The sequence below is a fragment of the Stylophora pistillata genome, chromosome 9, assembly GCF_964205215.1.
Source record: "Stylophora pistillata chromosome 9, jaStyPist1.2, whole genome shotgun sequence".
NCBI classification, from domain to species: domain Eukaryota; kingdom Metazoa; phylum Cnidaria; class Anthozoa; order Scleractinia; family Pocilloporidae; genus Stylophora; species Stylophora pistillata.
This window is the reverse complement of record NC_142527.1, coordinates 22,377,011-22,393,081: the sequence shown is the minus strand read 5'-3', so window position 1 is coordinate 22,393,081 and position 16,071 is coordinate 22,377,011. Positions and strand designations below refer to the sequence as shown.

The 16,071-nt window shown below is 38.2% G+C and overlaps 1 protein-coding gene and 1 long non-coding RNA gene across 2 annotated transcripts; one reads left to right on the top strand and one right to left on the bottom strand.

Annotated features, from left to right (window-relative positions):
* Positions 1–6,486: 6,486 nt before the first annotated feature.
* On the bottom strand, positions 6,487–7,904 carry LOC148723832 (uncharacterized). Its single transcript, XR_015991834.1, has 3 exons — positions 7,613–7,904; positions 7,245–7,405; positions 6,487–6,738 (listed from the first exon to the last, which is right to left on the bottom strand). It is a non-coding gene; the product is annotated as an uncharacterized LOC148723832 (long non-coding RNA).
* A 4,535-nt stretch (positions 7,905–12,439) lies between these two features.
* LOC111337355 (BTB/POZ domain-containing protein KCTD8) lies at positions 12,440–14,357 on the top strand. The gene has a single exon (XM_022943637.2). The coding sequence runs from the start codon at positions 12,553–12,555 to the stop codon at positions 13,264–13,266; it is 714 nt and encodes a 237-aa protein (XP_022799372.1). The 5' UTR covers positions 12,440–12,552; the 3' UTR covers positions 13,267–14,357.
* The last annotated feature ends 1,714 nt before the right edge of the window (positions 14,358–16,071 follow it).

The window sequence follows — 16,071 nt, the reverse complement described above, 5'->3', positions numbered from 1 at the left end:
TATGGCTACGGAGGAGCAAAACCGGGAAAAACTTTTTTAAATGTCATTTTAGGAATTGCTACAAAGGGAAATTGCGAGGAAAAATACGAACGCGAACAATTAGATTAATTGCATACACGCGAGACAAGGTGTGACATTTTAGTTTAAATGAGGAGGTGAGATTTTTCTCACTAGAGAATGAAAAACAATAGACGTGAAAGTTATTCTGACTTTGTCGACAACATTTTGTATAGAGAGGGACGTAGGGAATCCTTTTTTCTCACCCATAATTCGTGATGAGTTTTTTTGGAGAGCTCTCTTCTGTGATGTTATCACTGAGAACAATTTGATTTTTGTAAGCTTTTCTTTCACTTTCGATCAGCACCTTTTGTGTATTACTTTTTTACGAACGTTACAGGAGAAAGTGTTTTGGTTGTTAAGCGTTTGTTTGTTGTACTTGTTTGACAATAATGACAATAACGCGCTGCTCTTTTCTTCGCTGAAAATACCTGATTACGTAGAACGAAAGTTTAGCTTTGTCTAGACACATGTTAAGCTTAACTAAACACATGTTAACTAGACACATGTTAAGCTTAACTAATTTCTCTTTCTCTGAAGAAGTTTAGAATTCATTTAAAGTGAGGTAGCATTCTATGGCCGCTACCTAAGATTTTATAATTGACCACGTTCGCATTTCAAGAACAAAATTTTTATTGCAAAGTTATTTGTCCTGGGGCAACGGGGTTTCTTTTTAATCGCAAAATACAGGTGTTAGTCTGCAGGTGCATCAGGAAATTATACATTTTCTCATAGATCTTTTTCAGTATAAAACTTATGTAGAGAATAGCTTAAGCATCGTCAATAACTTAAAATTATCCCCTAAAGAATTCTTTCTCGCGCGCACCTCACAGGAGGAATTGTTTGATGAGCGTGCTTAGCACAAGTGTAGTCCAGTTTACTCTGTAATAATACGTGTGCTTAACAAAATTGGACCCCAAAGAAGCAGGAGACTGAGTTGTTATTTGCAGATATGATTATACAACCAATTAATCAAGACTATCAACTGATGAGACATGCAGTAAATGGCTGCATCACAATTTCTGCTATAACAACAGAAACTGGAGACCCCATGGCTGTGCCGTGTAACTGTTTGTAGTGTTTACCGTTGTACTCACAGGCAGCCCAAGCTCACTACGAGAAAAGCGGACGTGACTCTTACCGTGTTGCGTAACGTTATATATTTATAAAGGTTTGTATGGGATGTTATCGGTTTGCCTTTAAAGAGAGAAAAAAATGTCTTGTTTTGAAATAAAATGGGCTCACTTTATTGCCTTGTTGTTTTCTTTGTTGATTCCGAACGTCTCAGGCCATTTTGAAGCGTTTTCGGCGAGTTGAACACCAACATAGCGCTAACTCGCCGAAAACGCTTCAAAATGGCCTGAGACGTTCGGAATCAACAAAGAAAACAACAAGGCAATAAAGTGAGCCCATTTTATTTCAAAACAAGACATTTTTTTCTCTCTTTAAAGGCAAACCGATAACATCCCATACAAACCTTTATAAATATATAACGTTACGCAACACGGTAAGAGTCACGTCCGCTTTTCTCGTAGTGAGCTTGGGCTGCCTGTGTTGTACTGAGAGTAAATTGACGTTAGGCAAATGTTCAGCAAGTCCGTAATGTCGTCTGTCGGCAGCGATAATGGGTCAGTTACACGGCACAGCCATGGGGTCTCCAGCTTCTGTTGTTATAGCAGAAATTGTGATGGCAACGTGAAGATTGCACATCTTAACGTTCGCTCGCTTAAATGCCGTGAGCATTTCGTTCTTGTAAAGGAAGCGGTACTGGAAAATAAGTTTGACATATTTACCGTATCCGAAACATGGCTCAACAGTTCAGTTACGGATTTGGAAATAGAAATTCCTGGCTATGTTATCTACCGTATCGACCGACAGGCGAAGATTGGCGGTGGAATATGTGCTTATGTCTCACGAAATTACAGGACGGAGTACTTGAGTGATATATCTCTTATCACGGCCTCTGGTTTTCACCAACTGTGGCTAAAAATCCACGTCAGGAACATGAAGTCTTTCATTGTCTGTACCACCTATAGACCACCGCACACATCGTTATCTTGTTTCGATTCAGATCTCACAGAGAACTTTATTTATGCCTCGTCGTTCAATGTTCTAATTTATCTATCGGGAGATTTGAACTGCAGACTTGAGAATAGCAACGATCCTGGAGCTAATGCCCTTGTTAATTTCTGCCGTTCCTTTAACTTGTCAATACTGATCAACACGCCAACACGAGTTACAGAGACTTCGAAATCAATTCTAGATGTTATCCTTGCATCGGACACAAGACAAGTTCAAATGGCTACGGTTATGGAAAGCTCGATTAGCGACCATGACTTGGTTTGTGTCACCTTAAAATTGAAGAGGGCGCGCTCCAAACCCGTCTATATTACAACCAGAAGTTTTAAACACTACAGTCCTGTTGATTTTAGCAACGACGTATGACTGGCAGCATGGTCCATAGTTGATGTTTTCGACGATGTCGAGGACAAACTTTATGCACTTGATTCGCTATTTACTGAGATACTCCACCGCCATGCTCCAGTTAAAACCTTTAAAGCACGCTGTAAACCAAATCCATGCGTAACAGACAACATCCGCGGATTGATGAAGACCAGGGATGATTGGCGTAAGAAAGCAAAGAAAACAAATGATCCGCTATGTTGGACTGCCTACAGATATTTCAGACAGGAAGTAAAGAGGGAAATCAGAATTGCTGAACAGGAATTTGTTGCCGAACAAATCCAGAGGAATCCAAATAACACCAATAATATCTGGAAAGCAATTCGCCAGTGCATCCCCAGTAAATCTACATCTCAGCGAACATACAGTAAGAGCGAAAAAGCTGTTGCAGACGAATTTAATCAGTTTTTCGTATCTGTTGGTCAGAGCACTGTTGACAAAATTACGTCCCTGGCTAATGAATGCAACCTAACACTTAATCAGAATTATTTTGTACCGAGACAATACGCTCTCTCTGACCAGTTCACACTGAGTACCATTGATTATAAACAAATAGAACGTATAATAGCAGCGATGCCTTCAAACAAGGCCCCAGGGATAGACAAAATCCCGATTCGTGTCATCAAGGATTGTCTTAATCCAATTGTTCACCCAATAACGTCTATTGTTAATGCATCCTTTCAAAACTGTGTTTTTCCATCAAAATGGAAAACAGCTGTGGTTACACCAATCCCAAAAGAGGGCGACCAGGAACAGGCAAACAATAATAGACCCATCTCACTTATACCAGTCTTATCAAAGGTTTGCGAAAGGGTAGTTCATAATCAGCTCACCTCGTATCTGCAATCGAATGACACCCTATCAAAGAGCCAAAGCGGTAACAAGAAATGGCATTCGTGCGAAACGTCTGATTGAAACAACTGACACAATTCTTAACGCCATTGACAAAAAGAAGTTAACGGCAGTTGTTCTATTAGATATGAGCAAAGCCTTCGATAGCGTCAATCACGACAAGTTAATTTTAAAATTGCAAGATGTCAGAATTTCCAGTGACGCTCTGCAATGGTTTCGTAGCTACCTAAGCAACAGGACACAAATAGTACGAATCCATTCAACGCTATCTGAGCCTTTGTCTGTGACCAACGGCGTTCCTCAAGGAAGTATCTTAGGCCCACTACTATTTAGCATATATACGAACGATCTTCCATCGATCCCACAGAAATGCAGCACTCAGAGTTATGTAGATGATACGAAACTCATCACTTCCTTCGAACTTAAAGACAACCTGGATGCAACGGCTGATTTGGAAGACGACTTGTTTAAAATAGGAGAATGGTGTTCCAACAACCAATTGTTACTTAACCCTGGCAAAACCAAGCTGATGATATTTGGCAGCAGGCAGATGCGTGCAAAACTGCAATTTCGCTCCCTTTCCTTTATGGGTGAGGACATCGTCCCCGCAGACACCGCCAAAGACCTTGGTGTGATTTTGGATTCTAACTTAACTTACGATGAACACATAATTAAGACCGCTTCCTCGTGCAAGTCCCGCCTCGGCCAAATAAACCGTGTCAAGCATGTTTTCGACAAACGAACACTTTTGATGATTATTAATTCCTTAGTTTTCAGCAGGTTATTTTATTGTTCCAATGTTTGGTCAAATACCTCAAAATGTAATGTTAACAAGTTACAGGCGGTGCAGAACTTCGCATGCCGCATTGTTAGCGGTGCGCGTAAATTTGACCACGTTACACCAATTCGCAAGGAACTAAATTGACTTTCAGTTCAAAGCCAGCTTTACTACCGGAACGCTACTATGGCCTTTAGATGCATGACTGGTCAGGCCCCAGAATACCTCTCATCAAAATTCATAAAGCGAGCCGAGGTTAGTCGACGTAGCACCAGAAATTCGCAGCTTTTGCAAATTCCATTCTTTAGAACAGCTAGCGGTCAGAGAACATTTTTCTATAGAACTGTAAACTTATGGAATTCTTTGGATAATTCCTTTAAACTGTGCAACTCCGTTAATGTTTTTAAAAAACGTTTAAGGACCAAATTACTTAAAGAGTTGTAATTTTACATATGTGTTTGTATGCTTTTGTTTTTCTTTTAGAACATTCAGATTTTAAAACATTTTTAATTGTAAATGGGATTTTTTAATTGTAATAGGAATATTTTTTATAACATTGTCTTTGAAAAGCCTCCTTGGGGAAAGTCAATAAAGTATGTATATGTATATGTATATGTATATGCAGAACATCGAGGAGCGCGCCCTTTCGACTTGCCGACAAACGATACCGTCAAGTTGGGGTGTGTAGAAAACAAAGACCTAAGACCTAAGACCCAAAAACGAAGACCCCCCTCAAAAATCACTCATAATCATCTAGAGACGGGTACCTCGGCCTCAGATGTGTAAAGAAGACAAGATCTTCAATTATAAAGAATTTCGACCAGGGTCTTCGTTTTCTACACCCCCCCCCCCCGTGTGTAGAAAACGAAGGCCCCCCTAAAAATCACTCGGAAACGGCTGGAAACTGCTTTTAAAGACTCCTAGACATCAAAGGAGTGTAAAAAAACAACAGGGCTCCTGAAGATTTTCAATTATAAAGAATTTCGACCAGGGTCTTCGTTTTCTACACATCCCCCCCGGTGTATGATGTCAACAAGAATACAGCAGAAAAGAAAAGGGCTAGAAATAAAAACTCGTATACGCCGGAAAGATCTTGTGGGATTGGAGTAGAACCAAGTAGTCAAGCAAGGCAGACATTCACTGAAATCCACCATAATGAAAATCAATTCGTTTTGATGTTCCTGCCACAAGAAGCCAGGACGTGTAAATCAAGCGAAATCGAGTTCTGTCAACGCAAGCAAGTCATCCCATTCAATTTGGTGTTTTCCCACAAAGAAGGCTGGTTGTATCCTGTTGATGGAGATTGGTCGAAAGCGAAAGCATCAAAGAAGGAAACAAATCGCTTTTATCATACCGCAAAGAAATGCATCATTAAGAGGTTCCCCTATTTTAATTGGGATTATGTTCAAATTCCGTCCAATGTCGCTGATTCTTTGAGTGAATCGCACAAGAAATATCTCAGGAGCGAATTTAAAGAAGCTATCGTATAATTTGAACAGTAAGAGCATTTTTGATTGGCCATAGTGGAACTCCTTTCTTGTCTGAAATTTTAATTTGCATAGGAAAAGAAAAACGTCTGGCTTCTCCTTGTTTCCAAAACGGCGTTTATTCGGGGATGCCTTCTGTTTGGACATCGTTTCCTCTATTTTGCTGAGATAGAATGGTGGAAAATTGCTAAGTCGTACCGAACTTTTCCGTAATACACTCGTGTAAACGCCTCATTCTTTTGAACGGATGTGGTATTGGCGTTTATTCAAGGGCGTTGTTAACTAGAATTAATACGGTGTTTGTTTGTTTGTAAAATCGAAAACCTCGCTTTGGTGAATTTTCGGAATTTAACAAAAATGGACCTTTTACAGAGGTATAGTTAATGATTAATTTTCCCGGATTTGAAAAACTTCTGTGAGTATATCTGGTGTGAGATACCGAGCTGTATAAAGCTGTACAGCACTAGAAACTGAAGAACAGGCTAACAAAACTGCTTAAAACTGCTCCACATGAATTTTACACTTGATGGTCTGTTTGGCTTTCACCTTTGTCCAGCCTGCAGTGCCGGCGTATTTTGGGCGCACGAGTGCACATTTTCGTATTAGGCCGCCATCATAGATTTGGTAACTGTGGAGGATTGGGGCGAGGAAATATTTGCCGAGGGAGTAGGTGTTAAGTGGAAGAATGGGCAACGGGTGAGAGGGACGGGAAGGAAAAAATAATATTTTATAGGTTACTATAACGAGGAGAGTTTTGTTTTTTTAAGAAAATGGATCATTTACACCTATTAGACGTTAGAGAAATAAGACTGAAGTCAAAATGAGACTTTGATACTGCATATTGAAATCTGGACAAAACTTCTGAAAATTTTATTGGAAATTTTATTGGTAATTTTACCAATTTTACAAATAAAGTAGACATAACTCCCATATAGCATATTAGTCTAGGCAAGTTGTGTATAGAGAACAAAAGACTAATAATTTAAACCAGTAGTAAGCTTCTGGGAATAATGACAAATTCTTGAATAACAGCTTGCCACAGTAAATGTCACTGCCAACCATTCTGTCAATACTACCAATTAGTGGGTCACTTCACATTACCTTAAACAGAAGAGAACATAAAAGTTAATTCATATCATCAATCTTAAGAATTAAGAATTTCATGATCACAACACATACAGTAAAGTGAAATAGAACTCAACTGGTTTGAAATTCATAGTGCACTTCGACTCAACATTCATTTCGCAAGGCAAAGCATTCTATTGAAATGAACAGGACAGAATACAGCTGACGCCATTCGTTTCGAATAACACATGAACATGAAGAAAACGGCACCAGTTTTACTCATGAGACAAAGCCCACGCATTTTTTTTAGGTAAATGGGCTAGTTAGACCGAAAGCTAGATAAATAAACAATTTACTGACAATAGTGAGGGACTTGGGGGCCAAGTGATAAATAAGTTTATCAAAGTTTTTCCTCTAGTTAGCACATGAAGCTCGAAAAGGCAATAGTAAAAATTACCACAAAAACAGAGTAAAAAAATAAGCCAAGACCGGAGTTCATTGAGGTAAGACCATAACCGTTGTTAAGACACATGCCTACCTACCATGTACAACAGACTTGGAGAGCAACAAGGCCAAAGACGGTTTTGGGTCATGACTTGGAAAACCCACCAAAACCTCCCAAAAAATAATTCGCCGAGGGTTGTAGTAAGAGCAACTTAATCCTGAAGCTGGAACATTTTTTAAAGCCTTGTGTCCTATATGACTGTAAAGAGAACGAAAAGACAATTTTATTTAAAGTTGTTTGATGCTTGGGGGCCACCTCAAACTTAACGCAATTTTACTTCGAAGTTGAAGTAAAAAAAAATCACAATCTAAATTTCCGTCTTTCTCCGGATCGAATGTCTCACGATTGTCCCCACATACAACTTCGTGATTCTCAAAATTAAAACATCAACATCTTAAGACTAACCTTCAAGGTTTGTTGTCTCATGTGTACATTTTGATCTTCAGTAAATCAAATATCAAACTTCAAGTTTTCGGGCTTTTTTCGCGTTTTGTTCGCACTTTGATCATTAATTTATCCTCAACTGAAGAGCCAGCAAACACCACGAGTATCCACAGAGTTAGAAATGTTGGTGAACTTGTCATACTCCTTCATCCATCCTCAAAAAGTTTTACAAAAAGGTGTCGATCGTCCAGTTGAAAACCCGCAGAAACGCATCGAAAACTTTAAAAATGGCACCGAATGCGACAAATTAATTCCACTCGCGCATGCGCAGACAAAATGCATCTCTGTTTCTCAGGACTACACTCACCCGGACGATCACACTACACTTTCACATGATGACTGAGACATGGTCTAAATGTTCCTTCTCGGGACTACCTCCAGCCCAAGGATACAAAAACAGGATCCAACAATCAAAACTAGTGAAAAATCAGAAATTAGATACCCATCGTCCAAAGGCACTCATATGTAAAACCGTAATCTTTGACATTTTTCCTGATTAAAAATATACATGAAAGAATTTCTCAGTTCTGATTGGTTAAGACTGAATGCAGTTTTCAGTTAGTTCAGAGCATAAGAGAGAGTTAATTCAGTGCAGAAGAGGGTTAATTCAGTGCAAAGAAAGAAACAAATCAGACATTCTGATTGGTCAGAATGATTGGTCAATGTCAAGGTCAATGTCACTTGCAGGGTTTGAATGAGTTATTTTTGCACGTGATGCGCACGCTTTTCTTCTACGTAGTATGAGAAGCTACCTCGTATTTTTTCATGTATATTATTAATACATAATCACATGGTTTTCTCGTGCAATTTGGAATAAATAAGCAGTTTTAAATTTTTTTTTCAAACACACAAATTGCACTCGCCCTACGCGCTCATGCAATTTTGTTAGTCTTTGAAAAAATTTACTCGTGCTTATTTATTTCAAATTATCGAGACAGCATAAAGCAAATCGTTATCTTCAAGAAGAGTACGACATTTTTTAATTTCGAAGACATGTTTCGATGTTACGAACATCATCGTCAGTTACAGACTATTTGAAAAACCGTTAGCACTCGAAATCATGTGATTACCTTTACAAAATGAATCTAAGTCCAAAACAGTGCGCGTGCACAACGTGTACTCAGTCCAAATACACACCGTCATACGGAGATAAAGCATCATCATTTTATACCAGCTTGTTGAGAACACTTTCCTGTTAGTGTTCAGGTCGGGGTGACCAGTTGCATTTACTAATACCTAACTATAGGTATAATAGGACCAAGTGGGGCCCAATTCGGTCTGTTATCACACCGGTGATTAAAAAAATCGAACGACCGCCAGGAATAAGCGTGATTTGTTAATCACGAGTGCGATCAATGACCGAATCGGTCGACACGAATTCTTGTTACCAATTAACTCACTTTAACCCTTCCTATTTCCTAAGATGGACTTGCAATTCCAAAATTGAGACACTCAACTTCAGCAATCTTGGAAATTTTGGATGGCAAGACGTTGCTATAGTTACTGTAATCCACGCCATTCTGTGATTATTGAATCCATTTGAGTAAATCGCAGCGCAATCGAAAACGTCCGATTACGAACAACCATCCTATTACACTGTCATTTTAGTTTTATCAACTGAGTTGATAATGTGAATTGGCCACCGTAAAGAGTTTAAAAGCTGACGTTTGACGAAGGGCTAACGCTCGAAACGTTAGCTTTGAAACTCTTTACGGTGGCCAATTTACGTTATCATCTCAGTCGATAAAAGCAAAATTATTTTGTACTCCCCCACCGACGCTACACCACAGTTTCTTTAGAAATTTACCCCTTAATGAGACTGCACTGTCTAATTACAATTCTATATAATAATTGAAAAATAAAGCAGTTCATCTGCCAATCGCATTCGAAGAAATTGCAATGGTTCTAATAATATGTAATAATTTGGATATATCAACAAATTTGAAATGGTAAATTGGCCACCGTAACGATTACAAAAGCTGACGTTTCGAGCGTTAGCCCTTCGTTACCCCCACCGACGCAGCCCCAAACAGTTTCTTTAGAAACTATCAGCCTTGGTTCTATTATGTAATGTTTTGCTTATGTGGCAATCTGCATTAGTGAGAGACACGCAGTCGTTTTGAGTCTTTTACGCAAGCGCGTGACGCTGTCTGGGCGACGTGGTAATTGTGGTTTTCCAGGTTTTCCAGAATGTTGTTGGTGTCAGTGTAGCGATGTACTAAAGAGGTTATGGAGTTAGGCGAGAGTGCGCTTGTCAAGTTTCGAAAAAAAATACGGAGAAAAATACTACATGAAAGAAAATGATGCATATTCAAGCAAAAAAAAGGTTGAATATATTTGACAGGAAACACTAGAACGTAAATGTGGTTTTGAAAATAAGTTGCGGCAGCAAAAGCTTTTGGCAAACCAAACGAAGAGCAAAAGACATAAAAATTATTCTGAATTTATCGATCAGCCGCGGTTTGAAGCAGGTTAAACGACCAAAACAAACATCATGCTCGTTGACCTACAGTCCAATTAAGCGTTTTTAGACTTTTTAGAGGCTATTGTGTGAAATCTGTTCCAATTTCTTTTTTTTCCTCAAAGTGGCATGCGAATTCCTTGACGCTAATCAATTGTTTCAGTCTGAAAGGCATTGTGTATTTGCCCATTTCTCAGTTCTTCTCTTTTAACTAACACATTTCGAGCGATAATTTTACTCGTTCGATCGGCCCTTTACAAAACGGAAAATGAAGTGTTGCTTTTGTTGGTGGTTTCCTTGACGAATGTTGCAGCGTTAATTAACCACGTGGATACAGTGTAGTAACAAAGATGCAAAATACAATGCTACTCTGAACTCAATATCATTGGTGAAATAAGCGAGACCCAATAGTATAGTTTAATTTCAAACAAGCGGAAAACTCAGAGTAATCCACGATCTTCATTAATTGATAAGGCAAATATAGATTAACGTTAATTTTTTTTTTTGTCGGAATAGTCATAAGCAAGGGATTATAGTTCATAATCTTATAATCTTATAATCTTGTCATAAGATATCTTCATCTATATTCACGAGTTCGCAAGTTCAGACTAAAGCTAATGTACAGCTATGATTTTTGTGGGAACTAAGTTGGTCAGCATTAATGTCACGGGCTCATGCGATGAATGCCGTTTTCTGCATGCGTCCTTGATGATCACATTAGCGTATTTTAAAAGTGTTGTTGATATATTTTGCAGAAGAAAGTGACAATGCGAATTAACCTCTTTAAAATTTGTAAAAAATCTCCTCGAGTCAATATAGCTGACATTGCTTATTTTCCAAATATAATTTTTACGAAAATATCTAACAATATATACGTACGATAAAATGTTAAAATCTGTCTGAAAAAAAAAATTTTTTTTTTAAACGAGTTGCATCAAATGTTTTTGACCATCCCTGCTTAAAATAAGTAAATTAAAAAATGATACCATTGGAAAACAATGCGTTCAAATTTGAATTGGATTAGTCTGGCTCTAGATAGATTTTTTCGTCTTTACATTACCATGATTATTATCTAAAAATATTTTTAGGCGGCTTTAGAAAGAGAAATGTGGATGAATATTTGCGTATCCTAGAGGCGCTTATAACTTTACGCTCAACAAAGCAATGTGTATTTATGGTCAGTGTACGACATTTAGCTGCGCGCAAACGGCAAAACAATAAAATAATTGTACTAATAAAAATGACACGTAAAAAAAAACTTGAAATGTGAACTCAATAATTTTTTTTTTAAAGAATATTGTGCTTCTCTGACAAACGTTTCAAGTGACTGTTTTCGCCGAGCGTGGGTGTTTGAAGCGTGCCGCTAGCGAGACATTCGATTCTGACTGCCTTCAATTTATTTTAACTGGCCATTGTACATGAAGATCTGTTCACATCTTGAATAATAAAGTGGATAACCGCTGATAACGTTTAGAAAAATCGTCGATATTTAAAGGAAAAAACTAAGAATCTCTTATTTCAAAGCTGCATTTGACAATCATCGAATTGCCGCTTCTTAGTCAGTCGTGTCGAATGCCACGTGACTTCAGTTTAACAGTTCAAAGCCAAAAGTGATTTATGCGTATTCCGCTCTCTTTAAATTTTACTCTGTAGCCATGTTATGGTGGATAAAAATCTAAGAATTATTTTTGTTTTTCTCGACCCAAAATTGTATTTAGCGTCTGGAGTCGACATTAGAGGGGGGACGCTCAGATATTGTTTCTGTTTTCAGTTCATTGTTAGCAGACTAAAAGCGGCGAAGAAAACCGGACAGCGCTTTACGCAAAATGAAACCCCAAACTCCTGATTCTTTGTCTTAAAAATGCAAATTCGCTTTTATTGTAGTCAATTATACTAAACAAATAGATCACCCAGAGTAGAAGTCTATTTTTCGTTTCGGTCGAATAAAATGTAATCTCGTTTCAGTAACGATAAAGGACTTTTGAATTTCGCCAAAATATTCCATCAATCTTCGGAAAAATATTTAGCAGTACCTAGTTACCCTAATCCTAAGAAATTTGATATGTAGCGTGGGGAGTTTTCGTAATTTTTTTCCTCTCGGGTCAAATGACGGCTCGTTTAAACTGCGCCCCGAAATGAGTCCAAAGCAAAACGTTAGAAACAAATTACTGAGAGTAAAAAAAAAAAAAGGGCGTGTGGGGTAAGTTTGTATTGAATCTTTCACTGTAGTGACTAAGATATTATGTGAATTCAAAGGAGATTTCATTTTTTCAAAATAGAAGCAGATGTTTAGCTGAAAGAATAACGCCGCAGCATCGGAAGGAGGGACTGCGCGTGCGTAATGCAACCAGTTGTTATTTACTTTTTCGCTGAAAGTGAATTGTACCAGTGAACAAGTTTTCATTCTCATTTCTACTCCTTGCCTTAAAAGATAAAAAAAATGCAATCACCCAAGGAATCGCCGACGGATCAGAATTTACCAGCTGTAGTTGAACTTAATGTAGGCGGTCAGCTTTATACGACTTCTCTTCCGACGCTCTTGAAAGATCCTGACTCGCTTTTAAGCGCGATGTTTAGCGGCAAGCATAAAATCCCTCGAGATTCACGCGGTCGGTTCTTCATCGACCGCGACGGAATGCTTTTCCGCTACATTCTGGATTATCTTCGTAATTCCAAGCTCGCCTTACCGGAAAACTTTAACGAGAGGGAGCGCTTGCTCGTGGAAGCGGAATATTTTCGACTGAAGGGCATAATCAAGGCTTTGCAGCGAGAGAAAACAGGCAGTGATAGTAGAAATATTCGACCATCTGGTTTTCTATCTATTGGTGTGCGCGGGACATACGCCTTTGGACGCGACGGTCTAGCTGATGTTAAATTTCGAAAGCTCCAACGTATCCTGGTTTGTGGTAATGTCGCCTTAGCACGGGAAGTATTTGGTGAGTCGCTGAACGAAACGCGAGACCCTGACCGGGACGAAGCACGCTATACCAACCGTTTCTACCTGAAGCACAACTATCTGGAAAAAGCTTTCGATCAACTGCACGATAGAGGGTTCAAGCTTATCACAAGTTCGGCCGGCGGAGCGGGGTATGATCCTGAAAGCGAAGAGACAAAATGGAACCACTTTAACGATTATGTGTTCTTCAGACTGTAATTATTCATTGCTAGTATTTGTACTTTTTACGACCGAGGTTGATCGTCAGACGATACCTTCATCCAGCCATCAGTGGTTTCAAGGCATCGAACGATACTGAAGTAAAAAATAATCTCTGTACTCTTCTTTTAAACCGGGATATTTCATACAGACAATATTTCCCGATTGTTTACCGAAGTACAAGTTATACTTTCTATTTTTATGAAAAGTGAAAAAGTTATTATTATTTTTTTTTTTTGTTCAGAGGCTCGTTGAAGAGGTTGCAACGCCCCTATGAGAGGTATCATCGCCCTTCTACTTAAAAAAAAGAAAAAGTTATCTCTTGTTTTTAGTTCATACTGCATTGCTGCAATTTTCAAGTGTTATAATACCGGAATGCACTAAGAAAACATTACTAGGACCAGCTAGGGAACTTGATTAATTATTGCTCGTTAGTTGGGACAAAAAATTTTCTTCATTCGTATTTCGGTTGAGTTCATCAGTTCTTGATTTGAAGGTGAAAGTTTTGTCGAGTTTAATCGATTAAAAATAAATCGAGTTGTTTAAAACGGGAACATTAAGGATCCATCAAGCAAAGTCACGTTGCGTAAATTAGATATCTAAGTTTACCTTTTCCTCAAAGGCAAACGAAGTCAAACGGGTAAAATAAACAAATGCACAATAGGCGTGAAGATTTTGGCCAAACGTTAGAAAGAGCAGTATTGTTTTGGCTTGTGATTTATTTAGCAAAGTTTACGCTCTGAGTATTCTTACGTATATTTTGCTGCTTTTTAACACAAAACGCGCGAACGTCATAAAGGTATTTGTCATATTTCGCAACTGGTAAATTCAAAACTGAAACAAATGTTTTTTTAACATGCACGTAAAGTGGGAACGAACTGAAATTGAATTTAAAAGCTTAATTAGGATTGGAACTAGTAGATGTGTCAAAGGAAATGCCATGTTCGAAACCCATGTACAGAATTATGATAGAGCCATGAAAGTAAATTCTTCTAATTGATCCATGATATGTTAATGTATATTCGACAAGTATTTGTAAATTGTGAAATGAGGAATTAAAAACAGTCACAGACCGCCAGGGTCCTAACTAATACTGTAACTCTAATTTCCGAGCGTACGATTGCGAAGTAACTTTCTAACTCGTAATTTCGCTACGAACTTGTTTAAAAAACTGTACGACATAAACTTGATATGTCATTTATCAGTGTAACCGATGTTCAGAGTTCGACTGCGATATAAGATACATCATTTTCAATGCCGTTCAGAAAAATTGGAAAAATACGTCACTGGTGCGACTGAATTTTCGCCAAGTCTCGGTGATTTCTAAAAAAAACATATATCGAAACCGTAACTCGATTAGGATTTTAACATCCTGAGGATTTGCACTTTCCACACAGAGAATATACCGAAGATTTAAGCAAAAAACAAGGCAATAAAAATTAGAAACTTGCGGCAACTTTGGCGATTTCTATATCAAATCTTATTTGGGCGGTTTTGCGTTCATGTCGTATTGAAAACTTTCTGGCTTCGCTTGCAATATTGATAATTGCATATCGCTGTAAAGATTTCTTATGAAGGGTATACAAGAATAAATAGATTCTACCCGTCAAAGACCAGTGAAAGGCAGGTGGAAACGTTTTGGATAATTAGTGTCAATTATCATAATCATCGCTGATATTACTGAAAGGGACCACCAACTTGCCATTCGACAACGTGAAGCATTTCCTTGGTAACATTGAGGCTTAGCGACGTTGACCCCAAATAAATTTTTGAGAGTCAGTGAAACTTCTAAGGTAAACAAAGTTTTTCTTTTTTTTCATATGTCGATGATCCAAGACACTCGGGGATTATATTACTTCACCAGACGCCAACCTCGTTCCCAGGGCTTTTTCCTTTTTGAATATTTTGGCGGGCGGGAAAAGCCCTGGGAACGAGGTTGCACCAGACGCCTCTTAACATCTTATGAATGTCTCACAATAAAGCAATTTGAACAAGCATCTGATTCGATAAAGATGTTAGAAGGCTACAGATATCATTTGTGGTGCACAAGTCGGCAAATCGCGAGCGTTCTTATTTCCTAGAGGCGTCTCAGAATTTTTTTTTGATAGACGGAGATTCTTACGTGATTATTCATGGTAATAATAATAATAATAATAATAATAATAATAATAATAATAATAGTAATCAAACTTTATTAACACTCAAGGCAAATAACTATTTACAAGTTAAAAGTAAAAACGACCTAAGAGTAGTTCCGATTTCAATTAAAATCTTATTTACAATCTAATCGTTTTCATCATTATTAATATTATTTTTGTCGATGCTAAAATAAAAATGCGTCTTTATTGTTCAAGAGATAAAATTACACTAGCCCTAAAATATTAATCATAATAATTTAATAAATTGACAAAAAGGTAGAAACAAAAAAAAAAGAGAAGGTATATATAAAAACTTGGTAAAATTCACAAAACTACGTTGGACAGGCGGTAGCGTTGTCGAGGGAGAAGTCCTAGTCGATGATATCGAGGGTTCTTCTGATGGATCGAATATTCCAGACTATCAATTTCGCACATAATAATAATAATGATGATGATGATGATGATGATGATGATGATGATGATGATGAACTTTATATGTGCGGGTGTTGAGTTTTTTTAACGAACGAGGACGTCGAGGACGTAGAAGCGCGTAAACGACTGTTCTGGTTAGTTTCCAATCCTTTCGCCTGGCCTCGATTCCGTCCTACTTAGACCGGGGGGGGGGGGGTAGGCGCGTAAAAGGGGGGCTGGGGAAGGTCCAAAATCA

Bases quoted from the DNA above. Each gene is read 5' to 3' on its own strand.
- LOC111337355 (XM_022943637.2), top strand. From the start codon at position 12,553: ATGCAATCACCCAAGGAATCGCCGACGGATCAGAATTTACCAGCTGTA.